This window comes from Megalops cyprinoides, chromosome 24 (genome assembly GCF_013368585.1).
Source record: "Megalops cyprinoides isolate fMegCyp1 chromosome 24, fMegCyp1.pri, whole genome shotgun sequence".
NCBI lineage: Eukaryota > Metazoa > Chordata > Actinopteri > Elopiformes > Megalopidae > Megalops > Megalops cyprinoides.
In genome coordinates, this window is record NC_050606.1 from 23,859,364 (window position 1) to 23,880,215 (window position 20,852).

The following is a 20,852-nucleotide window of genomic DNA, read 5'->3' on the forward strand; positions in this document are numbered from 1 at the left end:
TGTCAGAAACTATGCCATAGGCCTATTCCCATTTGATGGTAATCAGAACACGATTCCATCAATGTATCGCGCCTTCCAGAGGCTAATATCGTTCATTAACCAAGAAGACCCACCCACTACATTCGGAACCAACACGCAGCTGGCGCTCTCCCCATCTTATCTGAGCTCGATTGACACTTCCTGTGTTGCATAGTTGGAAGCTGGAGTCGGCAGAGCCCAACGCGCAGTCGCTTCTGCGCATAATTCTTCTGGCATTCACAGAAATTGAGCGCTTGCAAGAACAGAGATTTTGCAGGAGGGTGCGGGAGGAGAGAGTCACAGATCGAGCGTGAGCGTGTACGGGAGAGAACGATAAGATCAGAAAAGGGAGCGAAAACGGGACAGCTCGCTCTCCAGTTAGCTATTTAGCTAACCTGGCAATGCTATAGAGAAAGGGTGTTTAAGAAAAACACTGAGATAACGCCACAGCAACTAAAAGAAAAGTGTCTTCAACCTGATCAGCTAAACATCGGCAAATATCAACGCAGGATGGCCTCGGAAGAGCTCTACGAGGTACTGAAACCGTTTAGCCAGTTAGCCACTGTTAACAGTTTCGTCCGGTGCCGTTCCTCTTTTGTTTGTTGTCTTAGTTTTTAAACGTTCGTCCTGGCAGCACTGATGGACGGAAATGTAGCAGTCGCTAGCTAGCTATAAACTATTTTGTAGTAAGTTATCTTTGTCGCAAGTAACGCGGAGATTGGCTGTAACTAGCTAACGTGTGCTAGCTAGCAAAGTTAGCTGGCTGCTGGCCTTCTGCACTTAGTGGCTGATAGCGGACTCGAACCCCTGTTAGCAAGCAAGTTAGCGGTAATTTAAGACTAGTTTGGAGGTTCGCTCAGAACTTTGTGTGGATTTGCTGGCCTGATCGGTCGTCATGGGGGGTGCACAAGCAATAGAGGGGAGGGGAGATCTCCATAAAGTAACTCGCCAGTACCATTAGCTGGACGATTAAATTAATCAGTATTGTATTAGCAAGGAAAACATTGTTGCTTTCTTGTTATCTGAAGCAGATGTTAACTAGTGTAGTTAACGTATATGGTAACTCAGATAGCTAAGAAAACAATAATTAGTTAGCAGTTTAGCACTAAAATTGTTTGTAGTCTGATCGAAGATTATCTGACTAGTCCAGGTGTATTTTGTAGCCAGTGGTTTGCTTGTTGGCGGTGACTGTTGGTAGTTTTGTGATATAGTTAGATAGTCTAGCTAGATGCACTCCACAACCCTCAACACTGAGACAGTCACGGATGGACCTGTTTTGCTTTGTGTTTTTTCGTGTCTAGTGTAGTTAGTCATAATACCATATTGACGCCAGTACCGCTGATACACTTTATCCGGGTACATGGCTTAACTGCAAATACGTTAGTTGTCTAATGACTTCAGAAATTTAATTCTTTGCATCGTTAGCTACAATGTCAGCTAATTCAGAATCTCGTAAATGGCTATAATTTATGACATTCAACTAGTGCTACTGCTTGTACTGCTAGTTTTGTTTGCAAATATTGGTATACTAGCGAGATTTGCAAACGCCAAGTGACTTGCAAGTGTGGGCTGGTTTGCTTGAGAACGTGGAGTTGAACGCTCAAATTAAGAAAATTTCAGTTTGCTACCCTACGTTGTAGTATCAGTCTGTATATCCACCTCTTTAAATACCATATAGAATTAAACGTACTATATTGCTAGGTGGCCAATTATTGGTATTACCTCTTGGCAGTGCGAGATTTGATATCCTGTGAAGTTTTGAAATTTAGTGTACCGGAATTTGTGACCAATGGTCCTCCATCTGCGTCCACTGTTTAGTAACTGATGAATGAATTAATGGGAATTACTAATGACTGGCACATGGGAATTTACGGGAATTATAGGCTACAACTGTAACTGAGTAAGCCCAATGCATGATGCTTTCAGATCCATCTTTATTGGTGCACTAGCTGGCGCATATCTTTTTATCGGGAGCGTGGTCAAATGCATTTCGTGTTTGTAATGTAACTCATGGACAGAAGAATAAGGCTGTTTTCACACTTGGTTCGTTTTGCTGGTTCGAACTCGTGCGATTATTCCCCCCCCCCCCCCGCCCCCGCTGGTCTCCTTTCACATCACATTTTTTGGTTGCGAACCCTGGTCCGGTTACGTCATCAGCACGTAAAGAACGTGCAGCTTTTATTTACCAATGTCGCTAGGCAACGGCGCAAAAGAGAGGCAATATAGAAAGCCACACTAATTTTCTTATTCACCTTTTTGTTAATATGGTGTCAGCACCAAAATAACCGTGTTCGGCGTTTTCACTATGCCATATATACGTACCGCTGTCTGAGAGTGATGCGAGCTGCTAGGATAAGGACGTTTATACGGCGACAGGCGGCAATGCGAAATTAATTTGCTGCTTTGCTTGCAGAGCATACATGCATACCCTCAAGATGAGCGAACAGTGTGGCTACCTGCAATTATTTCCCGAGTAGTTTTTAGATGCAACGAGCAAATAACAAATTACACGTCATCAGTAGCGTTTACGTCCTGGTTTTAGATCGGATAGCTTTCACACCAATGGCGAACCGCACTGGAGTTCAGGTGAACCGTACCACAGACCCCCGTTTTCTGAGGACTCGGGTACGGTCCCTGGTGCGCACGCGAGTTCGGAAAACAGCATTCACATCAACAAAATGAACTGAACTAACGGGCCAAGCGGACTCAGGTCTGCACCAAAAGCTCTAGTGTGAAAGCACCCTAACAAGGCGCCTGTTTCCACCATCTGCGTGTGCTTTCCACACAATAATCATGACTGTCCAGGAGCCGGAATGCCTTGAAGGCTGGGAAGAGTATTGTTCTGCTGCGTGAACTTGTCAGATGGCATTATGGAGTGTATCTCCAGTTGTAAACTGTCGGTGTTTCTCAAAGTCAAGGAAGGATCCTTAACGGCTGCATTTCAAGGATGCTACGTCATCGAATCCTGCAGAAGGACTGTTCCGATGTCGAGGATCCTTCGAATTCTACCAAGGACTGAGTCCTACGTTCAAGGGTGCATAGTATGTATCCTCAGCATCCTTAAAGCACCCACAATCCTATGCGCACATACAAGAGTCTGTGGCGCGGAATTGAAGGCGGGACATTTTCAATGACGCACACCTGCACACTCGCTACACTGTTCCATTATCTGTTCTCCAAATGCTAGGAAGGAGTCTTGCCTAGCCTCTGAAGGACCTGACTTGGAAGGACCCGTCCTACCAAAGAAGCATCCTTGACTTTGAGAAACAGCCTGTATCTCTTTGGCAGCTTTTGATCTTAATATGGAGTGAAGTGAGAGTCGTTTCTGTGTCTTGTACAGCATACTGACTGGAGGGTTTTTGCTGTGTGAAGCACTTTGGAAAGGGGAACAGTGCTTCCATCAGCTCCAGGAAAAGGCTATGTGCTGAAGAGAAATCGGCAGAGCTGTGCTGAGCTCATATTTTAGTTATAAAGGTTGCTGATGTGTGAGACTTTCCACTGCTCTAGCATTGACAGTAAGATTAATCAGTGTGAGTGTCTGATTCAATGTCAGCAGTAGTCCCAGGGCAAGTTGTTATCGGTGTGTTGTTTAGGTAATGGAGTTGCACAATGTAAGGAGTTAGCGCATAGTCATGACAGTGTCCATTTCTGTCAGCAGCTGCAAATGATATTTAAGTTGTTTTTTTAGTTTTACATCCCAAGCATTTTCATGGGTTGTAAATATTAATGGTAATGATATTTTGTGTAACTGTATGTTTACACCGGGAGCAGCAAGAGCATCAAAATTCGCTCTGGCTGCCCTGCCAATGACGCTGTCTAAGAAGTGGACGCTCTGATGTAGATGAAATAGGCGGCTACAAGTTCATTCGGAATGCTTGTTCTTGCAAACGTTACTTAAAGGGGCCACAAAGCAAACAACTGTGTCAACCGGTATCTTTGTGACGACTGACCACAAGTAGGGTATGAGTTAACCTCATTAAATCTTTTAAATATGAAGGTAAAAAATTGATCGATGAAGGAAAGACATGAACAACTATAATTACATGTTTGGTAACGAAATAAACGAATTAAAAGCCGTTTGTGTGGTGTGACTTTTGTGTTGATGCTAAGTGCGAAGTCAGATTTCAATATGCAGTTTATAGGACACGTTTACTAACCTTGGTCTTTAATTAACATTAACATAAATTATTGTGTAGCCTACATTAAAGTTAATAATTACAATTATAACACGGCAATTATCAGCCTCTCTTCCATTGTGCTGAGAAACAAATGTTTGGTGGGAACAAAAGTTTACCCAGTTGTGTTCTCTAGAATTCTTTAGAGCGGAGCACAACCAATTCCGATTGGTTGCCGCCGAACCGTGTGTCATAGCTCATTACCATAAAGTTGCCTGGACTTCACCTTTATTCTGATGCCCACACCACCCAACATTCAAGAGAAACGTAGTTGTTCATGTTCGTTAGCTAGGTAGCTAGCTAGCTAGTTGTTCATATTAGGCTAGCAAGAAAACGTTCACAATTGCAAAGTTAGGGGGATTCGTCACTTGGTCTGAGCTGGCTCTGAAGTTTAGCGCTGCTCAGAGTTCTGATGTTGGAGTTAAGAAAATGTTACTGTGCTGTAGAATTTTAACACCTCTCTGTTTTACAGTGTTATTTGAGGAAAAAAACAAAACCAAACCATAACAAAAAAAAATCGGCCTCAAAATTTAAAGCTGCTTTTGTATGTGATTTACATACAAGAAGTGTAAATGTGATTTAATTTGTCTACACTGTGAGTAATGATATGGGGTAATAAATTTTAGCCATACAGTGATTTTCATGATAGGTCTTAAGTAAATTGCATCCTAATCTCTTTAATTTCGATTTTCAGAATACACTTCACTCATGGTTCTGCAGGTCTCTATGGTCACATGTTGCTCTCCATGGTGCTGAAAACAAGGACATAATAGGAGACATGAATTGATGGCTGTTTGACCAGGTGTGTCCATGCAGTTAATTCTGTATTTTCCACCAGGTATTTAAACATTGTGACTGTTACTGGGGACATGTGCATGCTTATTACACTGTTTCATCTGAAATAGGGCTTCATTTGGTAAAGGCGGGTTTTCAGTACATGCATTGATGGAAGATGCCAGCTGTATTTGAAATGGAGTAATTTGGGAATTGGCTGATAAACACTGCCGGTTATTGGGAGAATTTGGTATAAAGGAAACAAAATGCATTTAAAGGTTTATTTGTGGCTTTGTAAAACAGTTTGATATGGTTTATTTAAGTGGCTTTGTAAAACAGTTTTGATATATAATATAGTGTTTTGTTGTGTAAGAAACCAACTTTTTGACCAGGACAATGTATTTTTTGTCTTAAATATTTGCTTTTCTCCTCGCTTCTTTGGCTCCTTCACTCAGCATTGATATCCACAGCACAAGTGAACAGAGTTACGATAAAGAGGGATACTGTATTTAACTGGATGGTTTAGCCTTGACTGAAAGGAGCTAGTCAGTGTAATTTCATGTCCAGAAATTTAGAGTATTTGTCAGCATCTTAGGGTCTTGATGAGGTTTTCAGTGGTGTACCAATGCAAGGGAGCTGAATGATTTGCATGTGCTTGCTGTACAGCCTGTTGATGGGATTAAAGGACTCCTTGGATTTTAGGGACAGCTATCTGCTATTTAAGTCCTGACTCATGTCTACTATATTGATTTCCTTAGTGTAAGTGGGCTGTTTGGTTTTTGGGGTTTTAAAAAGAAAGGAAGGTCTTTTGTGTTTTTTGATTGTGAGCAGTTGAGAATGATGTATTTTTTTGGCATATCCTCAAAAACTCTGGGCCATTTTGGTGCTTTATGAATATTAGATATGCTCTTGATTGTTATTTTTGATAGTTCAGTGATTTGTTTTGTTTGTAATTGGGCCGGACATAATTTTCTTAGGTTTGAATGGACAGTAGTGCCATTAACAGTTTATTTTGTCATTATGTCATTTGCCGTCTGCATATTGGGAAAGCTTGCCCAAAACTAACCCTACGTTCACACGGGAAGCAGCGAGAGTGTCAAAATTCACTCTGGCTGCCCTGCACAAGTATGTGCAAAATGTGAAGGTAAGAAATCGATCAATGAAGGAAAGAAATGAACAATTATACTTACATGTTTGGTAACAAAATAAACGAACGAAATAAACAAAATAATTAAAAGCCATTTGTGTGGTGTGACTTGTGTTGATGTCAAGTGCGAAGTCAAATTTCAACATGCAGTTTATAGGACCAGCCTTGGGCTTTAATTAATATTAACGTTAATTTTTGTGTAGCCTGCATTAATTATCAACCTCTCCTCCATTGTGCTTGGGAACTAATGTTTGGTGGGAACAAAAGTTGTGCTCTGCTCTAGAGAATTCTAGAGAACAACTTCTAAATTCCGATTGGTTGCCGTGGAACCGCATCATAGATCATTACCAAAAAGTTGCTCGGACTTCAACTTTATTCTGACACCCACACCGCCCAAGATGCACCGCCAACGGTCATACCGCTGCTCGCCACTGGGAGACGCTGGCTTCCGGTCGCTTTAACGCTCTGGCCACTCCCGGTGTGAACGTAGGGTAACAGTGAGGGCTTATGTCATGTTCATCGTTGTGATGTAAGTGGGGCTGCAGTGGTATAGAAATATCCTTACCGCGGTATTCAAAGAATGCCACCTTGTGGTTTGCGGTAATACCACAACCAAACCCCCCTGTGTTTAATTATTCATTCATTTCACGTTACTTGTCCCTTAATATGTTGAAATTGTTGAGCTGAAAGAGTTTAAGGATTTAAAAATAAACATAATTAAAAAGACTATTTTTGCATGGCATGTGTCTTGTCTGTTAATGTTGTCATGATGTACAGTCATGAGGATGCAATCACTAGTGAAACAGTCACTTAGTTACATGTTATGACATATTCACATTTATTTGAATGCAAAAGGTTTGTTTAAAATTGAAAGGTTTATTTTAAATAAATTACAAATAGAAGTTGAATAAAAATAAGTAGCATACAATGTGCAAATGATTTTTGTGCAAATGAAGAAATGTAACAGTTTTTAGTGCAAGTCAGCAAGTACTGAATAAATATAACAGTAAATCGTAAATACAGTAGTGCAAAATAAACTATTTACAAAACTAGTCAACAGCAGTGCACATGCCAACAAGATGGGTAGGTAGGCTAATCCACATGGCTTTTTCAATGGATCCGTTTAAATTAATTTTCTTAGACTATTTGTCAGCTTTCAGGTTTCTGGCCAGAAAAACCAACATGTTGATCTTATCTGGCTTCAGTGATGCCCTGAACGGCATCACAGTATTTCCTGCTGCACTGAATATGAGCTCTGATTGCTAGTAGCGAATACTGTGAGGTACTTTCTGGCTAATTTAGATAGAAGTGTAAATCGAGCTTGGTCATCACGCCACCAGGCAAGTGGGTCCTCTTCATGATCAATGGGGCGGCAGTGTAGCATAGTGGTTAAGGAGCAGGACTCGTAACTGAAAGGTTGCAGGTTCGATCCCCGCTGGGACACTGCTGCTGTACCCTTGGGCAAGGTACTTAACCCATGATTGCCTCAGTAAATATATCCAGCTGTATAAATGGATAACATTGTACAGAGCTGTAACCTATGTAAGTCGCTTTGGATAAAAGCGTCTGCTAAATGAATAAATGTAAATGTAAATGTACGGCTTGTGTCTCCACTGCCAACCATACCCTACTTAATAGGTGGGGCGTATGCTGGATGGCGATTGCTGCGTCAGCTAGGTAAGTAGCGTGACATCACAAAAGTGCGGGAAGAGTGCAACACAGCAGAGACGGTTGATGAACTTTTGTGTTTGTATTAGGGCTGTCAACGTTAACGCGTTAACACTCGTTCGCGATTAATCTGGAAACTTTAACGCGTTAATGTTTTAACGCAAATTAATCATATTATCAAGTTTGACCGCAACTTCCTTCCGTAATTCCAGCGTGGATATTTACGGATATTTAACAGTGGAGAATTGATCGTGGTGCTTCTGCACTGATGTACTATAGTGTTTCTCCAGTTGTCTGTTAGTACTGTGGAGAGGATTACAGCTTGCACGTAAATGACAGGGGGAGTTTGGGAAGCTTACAGATGGTGTCAGCTTCTAGGAAAATGAACATACAACAATAACTACATCTCACTGTCCTACAAGCCCTGGGGACATCTCTCCTTCTGTGACAGTGCCATCCCTCACAAATCTTAATGCTTGCTGGAAGCAGCCATGGTTTGTGTAGCCTGCAGTGTAGGGATCTCGTGGGTCCCGGCTTCATGGCCCCTCAGTCAGGCTTTTCCACTCGTGTTATTCCTCAGGGGGAAGGAGATGAGGACGGAGGAGAGGGCTCTTATGCATAATTGACACTCCCTGATAAGGACAGGCAGCCTGTTTGGATCACTGAGCCATGCAAGGATGCCTCTGGGTCAGCTGATCACTGGCCATCATTTGAGCTTTCACTGACTGAGTCTGACTGGAGCTTGAAATGAAATCATTTTGCAGTGAACTGCGGGGAATGTGTTCAGCTGGGCCTTCCAGGCTGACTTAGGCTATTCTTTACATGTCGAACTAGTGCTTTCTCTTCTTATCTTATCTAGTCTTATCTTCTCATAGAATAACCCAAGCAACCTCTAAAGAATGCCACCCTGCAGTGTCTTCCCTTATTGTTTGTGGTCATGTGATTCGATTGCTGTGTTAAATACTGCCACATCTTGAATGGTTGCAGATGTAGTGCAGTAAGGACAACAGTGCCTCTATACCTCCATAGTTAAACAGCGAAGTGAATTCGCCATCAGTTTCTTGTATTGTAATAGTTTCTTTCTCTGTACCCTACGTACCCAAGTTCCAGGTATGGAATCGTGGTTGGCTAAGTTCACGCCTGTGGAAGAAGTTCCATTCCTCTCTGTGTGAGGCCTTTAAAGGACCCGCAGAGGGTAAAATGTGGCATCATGACAGTGGAGAGCGGGTTGCTCCCCCAACCCTTTTAAAGGGGGATGTAGTTACAGATCCAAGTTTAGTTTTATGATAACATATTCAGTGGCTGCATCCTCAATAGAGCATCCTTCAGGCCAGAAGCCCAACCGCCCCCCCCCCGCCCCCCCCACCTTTTCATCACAGTCAATGGAGAAACCCACAATCTTCAGGAAAGTAGTGGCTTTTCTCACTGCTTTTTATTTTTCAATCATGTGAAAATGTCAACAGTCATGATGTCAACAATCAAGCCTCTATTGAGCATTCAGTGTGCAGTTACATGTATGATGATGATGATTTCATTTTCTTAAAGTTGTGAAACATTTATGTTCTGTTCTAGAAGTTGTGTCAAAAACAAGACAACTAAACAATACAAAAACATGAATAACAGAGCCTGTGTCCAGCTTTGGGTTCAATCTCTGCTCGCTGCCTGCTGCGATCTAAACTTCAGTGAAAAACACAGTGGTGAAATTTCTGTTGTGGAGTGGCTTAAAAAATGACTTGCTGGCAAAATGGAGGTTTGAACTTATACCCGTGGTTAAGAACAAAGCACCACAAGTTGGATCTGGGCCATGTTGCTTTTATTCTTTTATTCTTTTTCTCAGGCAATTTTCTCCTTGTCCTAAAATGAGAGCAAATCATGTGCTCATGTGCAACGATCAGTGTTGGGAGGGTTACTTTTGATATGTATTCCACTACAGATTACAGAATACTTGCCCTAAAATGTAATTTGTAATATATTCTGTTAGATTACTCAAGGTAAGTAACATAATCTAAATACTTTGGACTACTTTCTGAACACTGTTTTTAATTTTAAATAATGTTCATCCAACTAAGGTTCTGAACAGTTATTTTTAGAATGTTCTCTTAGCATTGTTGTGGCTAACATTTTGGCACCCCCATGTTAAGTCTATGGGCATTTCATCGCAGTTTCTTCAGAATTGTAAATGTTAATTCAAAAACTTTACATTACACGGAAACATGAGTTAGGAAAGGCACAAGCCACCCTAAATACATTGTGAGAAAGGAGTAGCTTAACAATTTAATGTATAATATGCGTAGTGTAAAATTGTTGGAGTAATTGCAGTTTTGAACATGTGAAATTTCACTTGTTTTGTCACTGTATCTACTCGTTAGCTAGTTAGCTTTAATACTATACCTACTAGCCTACTATCTAGCTGAATAACTAATCCAGTGCAGCCAAACTATGTAAGATGGCTAACTAGCGATCAATATTAGATTAAAAATAATGAAAAAGAGAAGTTACTTCAAGAAGCTTCTTCAGGTTAGAGGTTGACTCTTTTGAAGCAGATAGCAGTTTGGTTGCTGGCAAACACAGCTTGTATTGTACTGTTATGTTGCGAACTTTGTCAAATTTGAAAGTAAAATGTTCCCGGTATTTCCATGGCATAAACGCGTTGCGCTGGTTGCTTTCTGTCTCACTCTCCATTCTACTGTCTTGAGTCAGGCAGGCTGTGCGCTTTTTTCTTGTTTTTTTGTGCTGGGCATATGGGAGATGCACCCGAGTTGCCTATCATTGGATAGATTTTCCAACTGAATAAACATTGACTGAAAAAAATAAATGAAATTAAATGAAAAAAATGTAATCTCTTCAGTAATCTAAATATTTTTTAAAATGTAACTGTAATTTGATTACCATCAGTTTAAATGTATGATCTGTTTGATGTGGATCTTCTATTAAATTCAATTCAATTTTATTTATATAGCACTTTTTACAACCCAAGTTGTCACAAAGCAGCTTTACATTGTTCCCAGGCCTGAGACCCTCTGAGAGCAAGCCTAAGACAACAGTGGCAAGGAGAAACTCCCTAATTATCAGGAAGAAACCTTGAGCAGAACTCAGCTCAGAGGGTCAGCTCAGCCCATCTGCTTCTGGCCAGCATTGGGCAGATCGAATTAGAGAGAATACTTAGTTGTACAATGTACATTTGAGTTCTGTAGATGGTAGTAATTAACAACAGAGTAATTATAAAATGTATTCTGGTGAATCTGGTTCTTGGCACGCAGTTGGCTTGAATGGCAGGCCAGCGAGGTAGCAGGACTGAAAATCACAATGTGACGCTTGGACTACAGCTCTAGACAGGAGCCTCCTTAGGGATAGGAAACAAATAGAAAACAGTGATTAGTGGATGTTAATTGCAGGAATGGAAACATAAAGGCATACATACCTAGGGGGACAAGAGGCAAGGGGCCAGCACAATCATGAGGGTGACCCTAAGGCAGTCAACACCAGACCACAACCGGGGATCAATGGCGATGTGATATGATCAATGCATTTTGATTTTTTAAAGCACTGATTTAAATTTTTTGATTAAATACAGTACATTCTAAATACATTTGTGTGTGTTATTAATGCCACTACAGTTTGAAATATTCATCCCTGTATTAAAGGACACAGCTACAAGACACCGAACTGGGACGTCCTCTGAATAGAGAAGGATTCAGATCCATGCTTCTCTCCTCTCGTGCCCACTCTGAGCTGAATTAGCAAACATAAGAACATAAGAACATTTGATGACGAGAACAGGCCATTCGGCTCAACTAAGCTCGCCATTTCGTAATTAAAGAGAATCCAAAACTGCATCAAGTCTAGACTTGAACACAGCAAGGGTCTCTGCCGCAACTACATGACCTGGCAACCTATTCCATGTATTGATGACTCTTTGTGTAAAATAATATTTCCTTATATCAGTGCGGAACTTACTCTTAACTAGTTTCGTTTATGTCCTCTTGTTTGACAGACTGAACTCACCCTAAAGAATCTATTATAGTTAACCTTATTGATTCCTTTTATAAATTTAAATACCTCAATTAAATCACCCCTAAGCCTCCTCTCGCTTAGTCTACATAGGTTAAGTAACTTGAGTCTTTCCTCATAGCATTTATATTTCATGCCAGGAACTAATTTAGTTGCCCTTCTTTAAACCTTTTCTAGAGCTTTGGTATCTTTTTTATAGTGCGGTGCCCAGAACTGCACACAGTATTCCAGGTGCGGTCTGATTAAGGCATTGTATAATTTCAATATAACCTCTTTAGATTTATACTCAATACTTTTGGCTATATATCCCAGCATCCTGTTGGCCTTTTTTACTGCTACAGCACACTGCCTAGATCCTGTTAACCTTGGGTCAACTATTACTCCCAAGTCCTTTTCAAATTGAGCACATTCTAGTTTTTTTCCACCCATGAAGTAGTCTTGTCTAAGGTTCTTATTTCCTACATGCAAGACTTACCATTTATCTAAATTGAAAGTCATCTGCCAAGTATCTGCCCACTTTTGGATGCTGTTTAGGTCTTCCTGTATTACCTTAGTTGATTCTATACTGTTGGCTAGACCCCCTAGTTTTGTGTCATCTGCAAATTTTACTATTTTACTTCTAACCTTTGCATCAAGATCATTTATGTATATAAGAAATAGCAAAGGCCCCAACACCGATCCCTGCGGGACTCCACTTCGTACAGGACCCTGCTCTGATACAATTCCTCCCACAGTTACAGTCTGCTTTCTATTAGACAACCAACTTCGAACCTACTCGGTGATAGCTCCTTTAATTCCCGCAGATGTCATTTTCAAAATGAGTCTCTCGTGCGGAACTTTATGAAATGCCTTTTGAAAGTCCAAATAGATAATATCATAAGCTTGGTTTGAGTCCAGCTGTAACTTCCTCAAAGAAGTCCAGGAGGTTTGTTAAGCATGACCTCCCTCTGCGAAAACTGTGTTGGCTATCATTTAGAACACCATTTCGTTCCAGGAATAATTGCAAATTATCCCTAATGATGGATTCCAGTATTTTACATGCGATACAAGTAAAGCTGACAGGCCTATAATTTCCTGGTTCAGTCCGGTCTCCTTTCTTGTAGATAGGTACTACACTGCCATGTTTCCAGTCATCTGGTATTTCTCCAGTTTTAAGGGATTGCTTAAAAATAACTGTCAGAGGCTTGTAAACCACCTCTGCTAGTTCTCTGAGAACTCTTGGATATATTCCATCAGGGCCTGCTGCCTTATTTGTTTTAAGCTTTTGAAGTTTATCTAGTACTTCTGCATCATTTAAATCAATTTCCTCTATAAGTCTCTGAGAACTGACTGCACCTGAAGGCATATGCAAAAACACTTCACTAGTGAAACTCTCCACAAAGTAACTGTTTAGTGTATCAGCAATAGCTTTATTGTAAACCATAACCCCATCCTTATTTTTTATACCTCTTATTTCATCCTTAACTATCCTTTTTTGACCATAATATTGAAAAAAACGTTTAGAGTTGCTCTTTGCATCTAGTGCAATTTGTCTTTCATAACACCTTTTGGCTTCCCTTATTTTTTTCTTAACTTGAGCTCACATATTACTGTATTCAATCTTATTACTATCTGAGCTCTCCAACTTGTATTTTCTAAATAATTTCCTTTTATGTTTCAAACTGTTCCGTAGCGACTTATTCATCCACTGTGGATGCTTCTTTTTCAGCTTTCCTTTTCTCACTTGCGGAATGAATTTACGCTGTACATCCAGAATAATCGTTTTAAATATGCACCACATTTTTTTGACAGTTTTACCACCTAGAAGAGGTACCCAGTTTATATTCCTTGTATAATCACGCATCTTAATAAAGTCAGCTTGCCTTAAGTTGAACACTCTAGCATTGGAGAATGCAGACTTAACTTGCCAAAAAACTTCAAATGTAATTGAACTATGGTCACTTGTACCGAGTGGTTCCCCTACCTCAATACTGCCGATTCTATCAGGATTATTACAAAGAACCAGATCTAGGATTGTGTTCTCTCTCATGGGTTGAGTAACAGACTGTATCAAAAAACAGTCATTTACAACATCCAGAAACTCTTCCTCACATTTACCTTGACCTGACACAGCTTCCCAATTAATTGAAGGGTAATTGAAGTCCCCCATTACTCTTGTCTCACCCTCCTGACATGCTAGTTTAATATTATCAAAGAGCATACTACTGACATTGCTATCTGAGGCTGGTGGCCTATAGCATACTCCAACATTCAGGCCTTTTTTCATTTTCCCCCAATATCTTAATCCATATGTCTTCACTAACACCAAGGGGCTCCATTCCTGGTATTTCCTGAGTATTAAGATTATCCTATTACATAGAGATTACATAGAGAGCTACGTCTCCTCCTCTTCTATTGATTCTATCTTTTCTTAGCAGCTTGTATCCCTCTACGTTGTACTCATCCCCATTCCCTGCACCAAGCCACGTCTCTGTAATCCCAACAACATCAAAGTTACTATTACTCATAACTGTTTCCAGATCGAGAATTTTAGTTTTTATGCTTCTAGCATTTAAACAGAGGAATTTCAGGGTAACACATGTGCCCCTCCTGCCCTCCACCCCCGCCCTCAACTGCCCAGAACCACCTCTATTACAGTGCTGCTCTGACTGATTTACAAGCATTGTTTCCTCTCTACTAATAAGATATTTAGCCATGGTGTGTTCTATTCCGGCAATCTGTCTATCCCTACCCATCTGACTGTATAAACTCCTTGCCCCCCAGACCCTAGTTTAAATAACCCTCTGCTACCCTAAGCATACGCTGGCCCAGTGCAGCTGTACCCCTCCGGTTCAGGTGCAACCCATCCCGCTTGTACAGGTCACCCCTGTTCCAAAAGGAGTCCCAGTGCCCCATAAACCTGTACCCCTCTTTCCTACACCAGGTTTGTAGCCACGTGTTAAACCTCCAAATAAAGGCTTGCTTCCCTTTGCTTGCACGTGGTACTGGTAGAATTCCAGAGAAGACTACCGTGGAGGTTCTGCTCCTAATCTTCCCCGCTAGCTCAATAAATTTTTCTTGCAGAACCCCGAACCTACCCTTTCCTATGTCATTGGTTCCAACATGGACTATGACCACCGGATCCTCCCCCGCTCTGGCCAGGAGCTTGTCCGTGCTCTCCAGGAGGTCTCCAACCTGGGCACCAGGCAGGCAACAGACCATGCGAGACTCCTTGTTGCGCAAACACACTATGCTATCTACCCCTCTAATGACTGAATCCCCCACTATCACCAACTCCCTTTTCTTGGAGGATGAGGTCACCTGGGTGCCCTGGGGCTCTTCAGTCCTCCCACTCTCAGGATCGTGGGTCAACTCATCCTGCAGTGGCGCGAAACGGTTGGTCACCACGATCTCTGGAGATGCTGCCCTGTCTGTATCTTCCCCCCTACCCGGCTTGGGTGAGCACACTATCTCTCTATAGGGCGTACTAATCAGTTCCTGGAACTCTAACAATTCAGGATTACTGTGGAGTCCAGCTAGTTGGGTCTCAAGATCAAGAATCTTGTTCTCCAAGTGCTCAACAAGTCGGCAACAGTCGCAGATGAACTCATTCTGGAGGTCTCCCTCCAGAAATCCGATCATCCGGCAACTCTCGCACAGTTTTGGCCACATTTTTCCCCTAACTGAAAACGCTTTCCCTAAATAAGGATTTACTGGCGAGACAGAATTACCAGCTAAAAAAGTGCTAAAAGCACCGAGGTGGCTCAGAACAGTCAAAAGGCAGAAATCAAGTGCAAGAAATGCCACTTAGCCTAATACAATAAAACTACGTTTACAGTTCAGCAGACGCGCAGACGCGCTAACACAACCAGAATCAGAATATCCTAAAATCTGACGCTGAAAAATAGTAGAAAAAGGTAAAAAAGTGAACCGGCTAGCTAGCTAAACTACCTGGATAGCTAGCTAAAGTGTGCTGCTTAATTATTTAGAGATTTGCTCCTGAGAGGGCGAAAAACCACAAAAAAACCTCTCGTCGGCTAGAGCCAAATTAGCTGCGACGGAGGAAAAAAAGTGGAAAATTCCCTCTCTGTCCCCTAATGGCAACAAAAGATTCAACTTTAAGAGCAGATCAGACCTGCCTTATGTAATAGCTAGGTAAATAGCACCAATTTTTATTTTTATCCGATTGAATGTAATAGCACAGAAACCACTCCACAAACACAACACCAACAAACACAGCACAAACACAGCAGGAACTCGTCCAAGCTAGAGCAATCGAGCAAGAGCCAGAGTAATCGAGCAAGAGCCAAAGGTAGATATACTCCAGGAAACGCATCATATTGGCACAGTATTGCTGTGACATTGCCCAAAATGTTTTTAGTATTGCTTGAACGTGTCAGTAATGTTATAAGGATGCTGTGTGTGAGCTTACCATGTTTTCTCCATACTGTAGCTGCATTAACAGCACTTGGGAATCTTATTGTAATTAATGGTAAGGCATGTATGTATCCATGCCTTGAAATATACCAATGCAAGTTGGACACTTTTTTTGAAATTATACAAAGTGATGGTATGGGAAAGCAGTTTGTGAATATAAGATTAAACCCTAACATTAATAGCGTACAAGTATTAGTATTGTCTGCAACTGCAGTTTATGGACAGCAACTTAGAATTCACGATACCATCATCTGAATGTAAACATGCATAGAACATGTATAGAATACACCAGTTCTGTAACTGAATGTTAAGGACTTACATAACCTCAGCTTATACCAGATAGCTAGCTAGGTATACAGACACACACACACAGCATGTACAGCTCTCATTTTATATGTGTAATCTTTAGTCTTGAAGTGATGGCTGCATACGTTAAGTATTGGTGGACAGTTTATGTTGGGAAGCCACTGAATAGGCCTATGGCATCATGCACACTGCATGCTCAAATGGTCACACACATGGTCTGTCGAGTGACTTTCAGAATGAAAATATTGAAATATACGAAAAGGGTTTATTCGATGTAATAACCCATTTCACTATGTAAAATAACACGTTTTGACACATCAATCCTGCATATAAGCGTTTCACTTCCTCTTTAGAGACCCATAATAATTCATACTAATTCCTGTCCTGTCTGGCATGGCTGTTTATCCAGACTCCACCCCCACCTCCTTTTCAGCAAAGCTGTAGGAGTGAACAGTGGATTCATATCAATGCTTACCAATAAGTGACCTTTTCCTGAATTCCAAAACAACACAAATGTGTCATTATATTTGTGGGTGTGGGTGTGTGTGGGTTAGGGCTGGGCAGTATATCGACCTTTTAAGGTACTGTATATCGATATATTTTCAAACGAGATATAGGATGAGAATACCATTTATACAGATATAGTTTGATGTTGCGTTACATAACCAGTTTCTTCCGTAAAGCCGTGCCAGTGTTTGCATCTCTCCTCTCTAACGCTAGGCTCCCACACGCTCGGCGAAACACCTCGCGAATTTCGGAGCGAATTTTTCCCCCATACAACCTGAATGAGAGCGAAGCGAAATTCGCTGCAATGGAAGCGTACCGTCACACTCTCTGCACAACCCCGCCCCCACTCTCCTCCCATCTTCACGCAAACCCAGCCCCACTCAGTCACACAAGTTCTCCTGCAACATGAAGGGAGATACAGCGCCGGTCCACACTGCCGATATAATTTTTCATTTACATGTTTTGCAGCTGTATATTTTGAAACAGGGAAGGAAACCTTGTCTTTGCATTTTATTTTGATCACAGTCTGTTTTAATAAAAGTACTTGTGACATCTCACATTTGGTTTTGACTTACAGCTGAACATTTAGTCCACTTCATAGAAAATACTGTGATATATATCGTGTATTGCCATTCAGCCTAAAAATACCGAGATATGATTTTTGGTCCATATCGCACCAGCCCTAGTGTGGGTGTGTGTGGGCGTAACTGACACACACAATGGACATTTTGTGAACATCAGATGTTACCCATTGCTTACCATCATTTCTTGTAACGAAATCCTGATGCACTCTTCTTCCCATTTGGACATTTAATTCCTATGGGACATTTAATTCCATATTGTAGCATGTCAAAGTCAGCTAGCTGGAGGGCATTTGTGTGTATGAAATGCCTGCTTCAGAATAGGCAGACTTCACTGTTTATGAAGACCTGCCTGCTGTGTGTTTGCTGGACGTTGACAGTCCTATTCCAAACATATTGCAGGTAAAAACATGCTGGCTCAGCTATTGCCATGGTAACCTGTTGGGTCTGTCTCCATGCTTCTGCCCCCCAGCTGTGTCTGGTGGTTTGCTAGGGATGGCACCTTCCTGTGTCACGCCCCTTTGTGGCACCCTGTAGACCGGGTTTGCATAGTGTGTTTCTCCAATTTTCTGGTGCTGGCCACCTGCACCACGCACAGTAAGCAGCGTTTGTGGGGGTCTGTGTAGGTCATGGGCACCTATGATCAGAACGTCTGATCCATTAAATGCTCATGCCACAAATGCTTTCCACTCCCAGAGATTCCTAGGATTTTTTTGAGTTGGGGTAGGGGCTTGATTTCACTGCTGAAAAGGAGACCAACGGTATGAAAGAGACATTGTGATCCCAGAGCCTAATGCAAAGCTGTTGGAGAAGCTTCTTTTCCCAAGGTGACCGGGAACTAAAGGGTAACCCCTAAGAAGCAGAAAGTTTATGTAGAACCCAGGTGTTTGTTGTCTGTAAATCATGTGTTGGGCATTGTTAGAGTGCTAGCTTCACCACTGAGTGCTCTTATGGAGTTAATCTTGGTGGCCTGACCTCCTGCAGGCCTGTGAAGCCATCGACAGCTCTTTGCCTGTCCACAGATGCTGTGTGTAACTTTGTGGAACAGCTGTGTGGAACCTGCAGAGCCCCTGACATCTTCAGCTGAGTGTCTGGTGTAATGATAGGAACACCCTCCCCCACACTGAATCACACAGCTGCTGTGTGTGCACTCTCACAGCAGAGTGAGGAAACCTGGCCATCTGTGCAGTCATATTTAAACACAGTTTAAGTGCTATTTTGTAGGCACATTATACAGTATATGGCCAGTTGTGCTTGTTCTCAAGCGAAGTTCAAAGGCATTTTATTAAAAAATGTTTTGTCATGTTACTGCTCGTGTTACTGAGTATGTATGTATGTATGTATGTAAATGGTAAATGGACTGCATTTATATAGTGCTTTTCTAATCATTTGAGTACTCTGTACACTTTACAGTTATATGCCTCACATCTACCTACCAGTGGCAGAGGCTGCTATACAGGCTTACCAACTGGCCACTGGGAGCTGTTGGGGGTTCAGTGTCTTGCTCAAGGACACTTCGACACTCTGCCAGGATGAGCCAGATTCAAACCAGGGACCTTCCAATCCCCAGTCGACTGCTCTACCTCCTGAGCCACTGTCACCCCCCATATATATATATATATACAGTATATATTTATTATTGAGTCTGTAATTTCCCAAGGTAAAATAAATGGCAAGGTTTAAGGATGTGAAATCTAGGAACTTATGCTTCCACTTCCTGTGTGTTTTCACTGCCACTCAAGCACAGCGGAATGGGAGATCAGGGTCTTTCTCAGTCGTATGATGTCAAATCCAGACCAGTATTTAATTAGAAAGTCAGGCAAATCTGATTATGTGAGCTTAGTTGTTATTAAACCAGCAGTTAGGCTTCCCATTTGTAAAGGTTTCCACAAGTGACTGTAAATGCCTGTGGCTAGTTTACATTACCATAGGAACTGTCATTTCCCTGCATTTTATAATTTTAATGTTATGTGTAATGGACTTTACATGATAAACGGTTGGCACTGTGACTAATTAAAGAGTCTTGTTGTCATGTAAGTCAACACCTAAGCATGCATGGATAGCACCTCTAGTGGTTCTCTTACGTAATTGTTAAATTTGCAGTAGGGCTGGACGATATAGCTGTCACAATATATCGAATAACTATTTTCAGTGCAATAACAGCTATCCCCGGTATGTGGCGTTAGGTTTTTTCCCGTATTTTTTTCCTGTTAGTCATACCTGATGTGGGAGCACACCTCCAGTTTTCTGAGGACATGTGAAATGCGTCCGGGGAAAAAAAAACACCACTCGTATCTATTCAATGTTGATATCACAGCAATAGCACTATGCTGCTTCCATGTGGTCGATAGAAACACATGGCTACAAAGATAAAGAGTAAAAAGTAGGTAAAAACTAATTAAGCGATTAAAAAATTAATCTAATTAATTACATCCTTTGTGATTAATTAATCTAAATTAATCGCATATATCAATATTTGCTGTGAGAAGCATTTTATGTTCAAATTGTGCTTTATACAACAGTTAGTTCCGACCAAATAATTTGATTGGACAAGAGGCATTCCATGAGTGCTGATATTCAGTATAACAGCACTTGCACTTTTAACTATACATGTATCACTCCACTTTACAGATGTTCTGATGCACTCGTTGATTACACCAATACGAACTTAATTCGCATTTACCAACAGCGCAAATGTGGATACGTTTCTCTGTGATAGAAGAGAACCCAGCTAGCCTGCAGTTGGGTATGATAAATGCTTAAATGCACAGTGACATATGGGGTCAAGGGGCATCGTAGAGTGTGATTAATCTGCCTTAATTTTTTGACACGTTATTTTTTCTATAATTAATTTATTGAAATTAACACGTTATTTTGACAACCCTAGTGAAAACATATGCTATGTGTTTTTCAAAGCTAATAGGTAAGTTAACCAACATATAGATACAAATGATATTTTTCTGCCCCGGAAGCATTTCACTGAACTTTGGAGTGTGCTCCCGCATCAGTTATGACTAACGGGAAAAAAACAGGGAAAAAAACCTAACACCACATACCAGGGATAGCTGTTATTGCGCTAAAAATAGCTATTCGATATATCACGACGGCTATATCACCCAGCCCTAATATGCATTAATCCAAATAAGGGATTGTCCTTGTCATTGGTGATCTGCTTGTTTTACTAGAGTAGAGAAGTAGAACGCTTTATTCCACACATGCTTGGTGCTTTTGGAAGCAAAGCAGTCAGTG

General features: G+C 41.3%; 1 protein-coding gene across 1 annotated transcript in view; it reads left to right on the forward strand.

Moving 5' to 3' along the window:
• Positions 1-206: 206 nt before the first annotated feature.
• LOC118771392 (chromodomain Y-like protein) overlaps positions 207-20,852 on the forward strand; it is a 36,086-nt gene continuing 15,440 nt past the window's right edge. Inside the window, exon 1 of the mRNA XM_036519374.1 lies at positions 207-552. Within this exon, the coding sequence (XP_036375267.1) occupies positions 529-552 (24 nt within the window). The 5' untranslated portion in view covers positions 207-528. The remainder of the gene's footprint in view (positions 553-20,852) is intronic.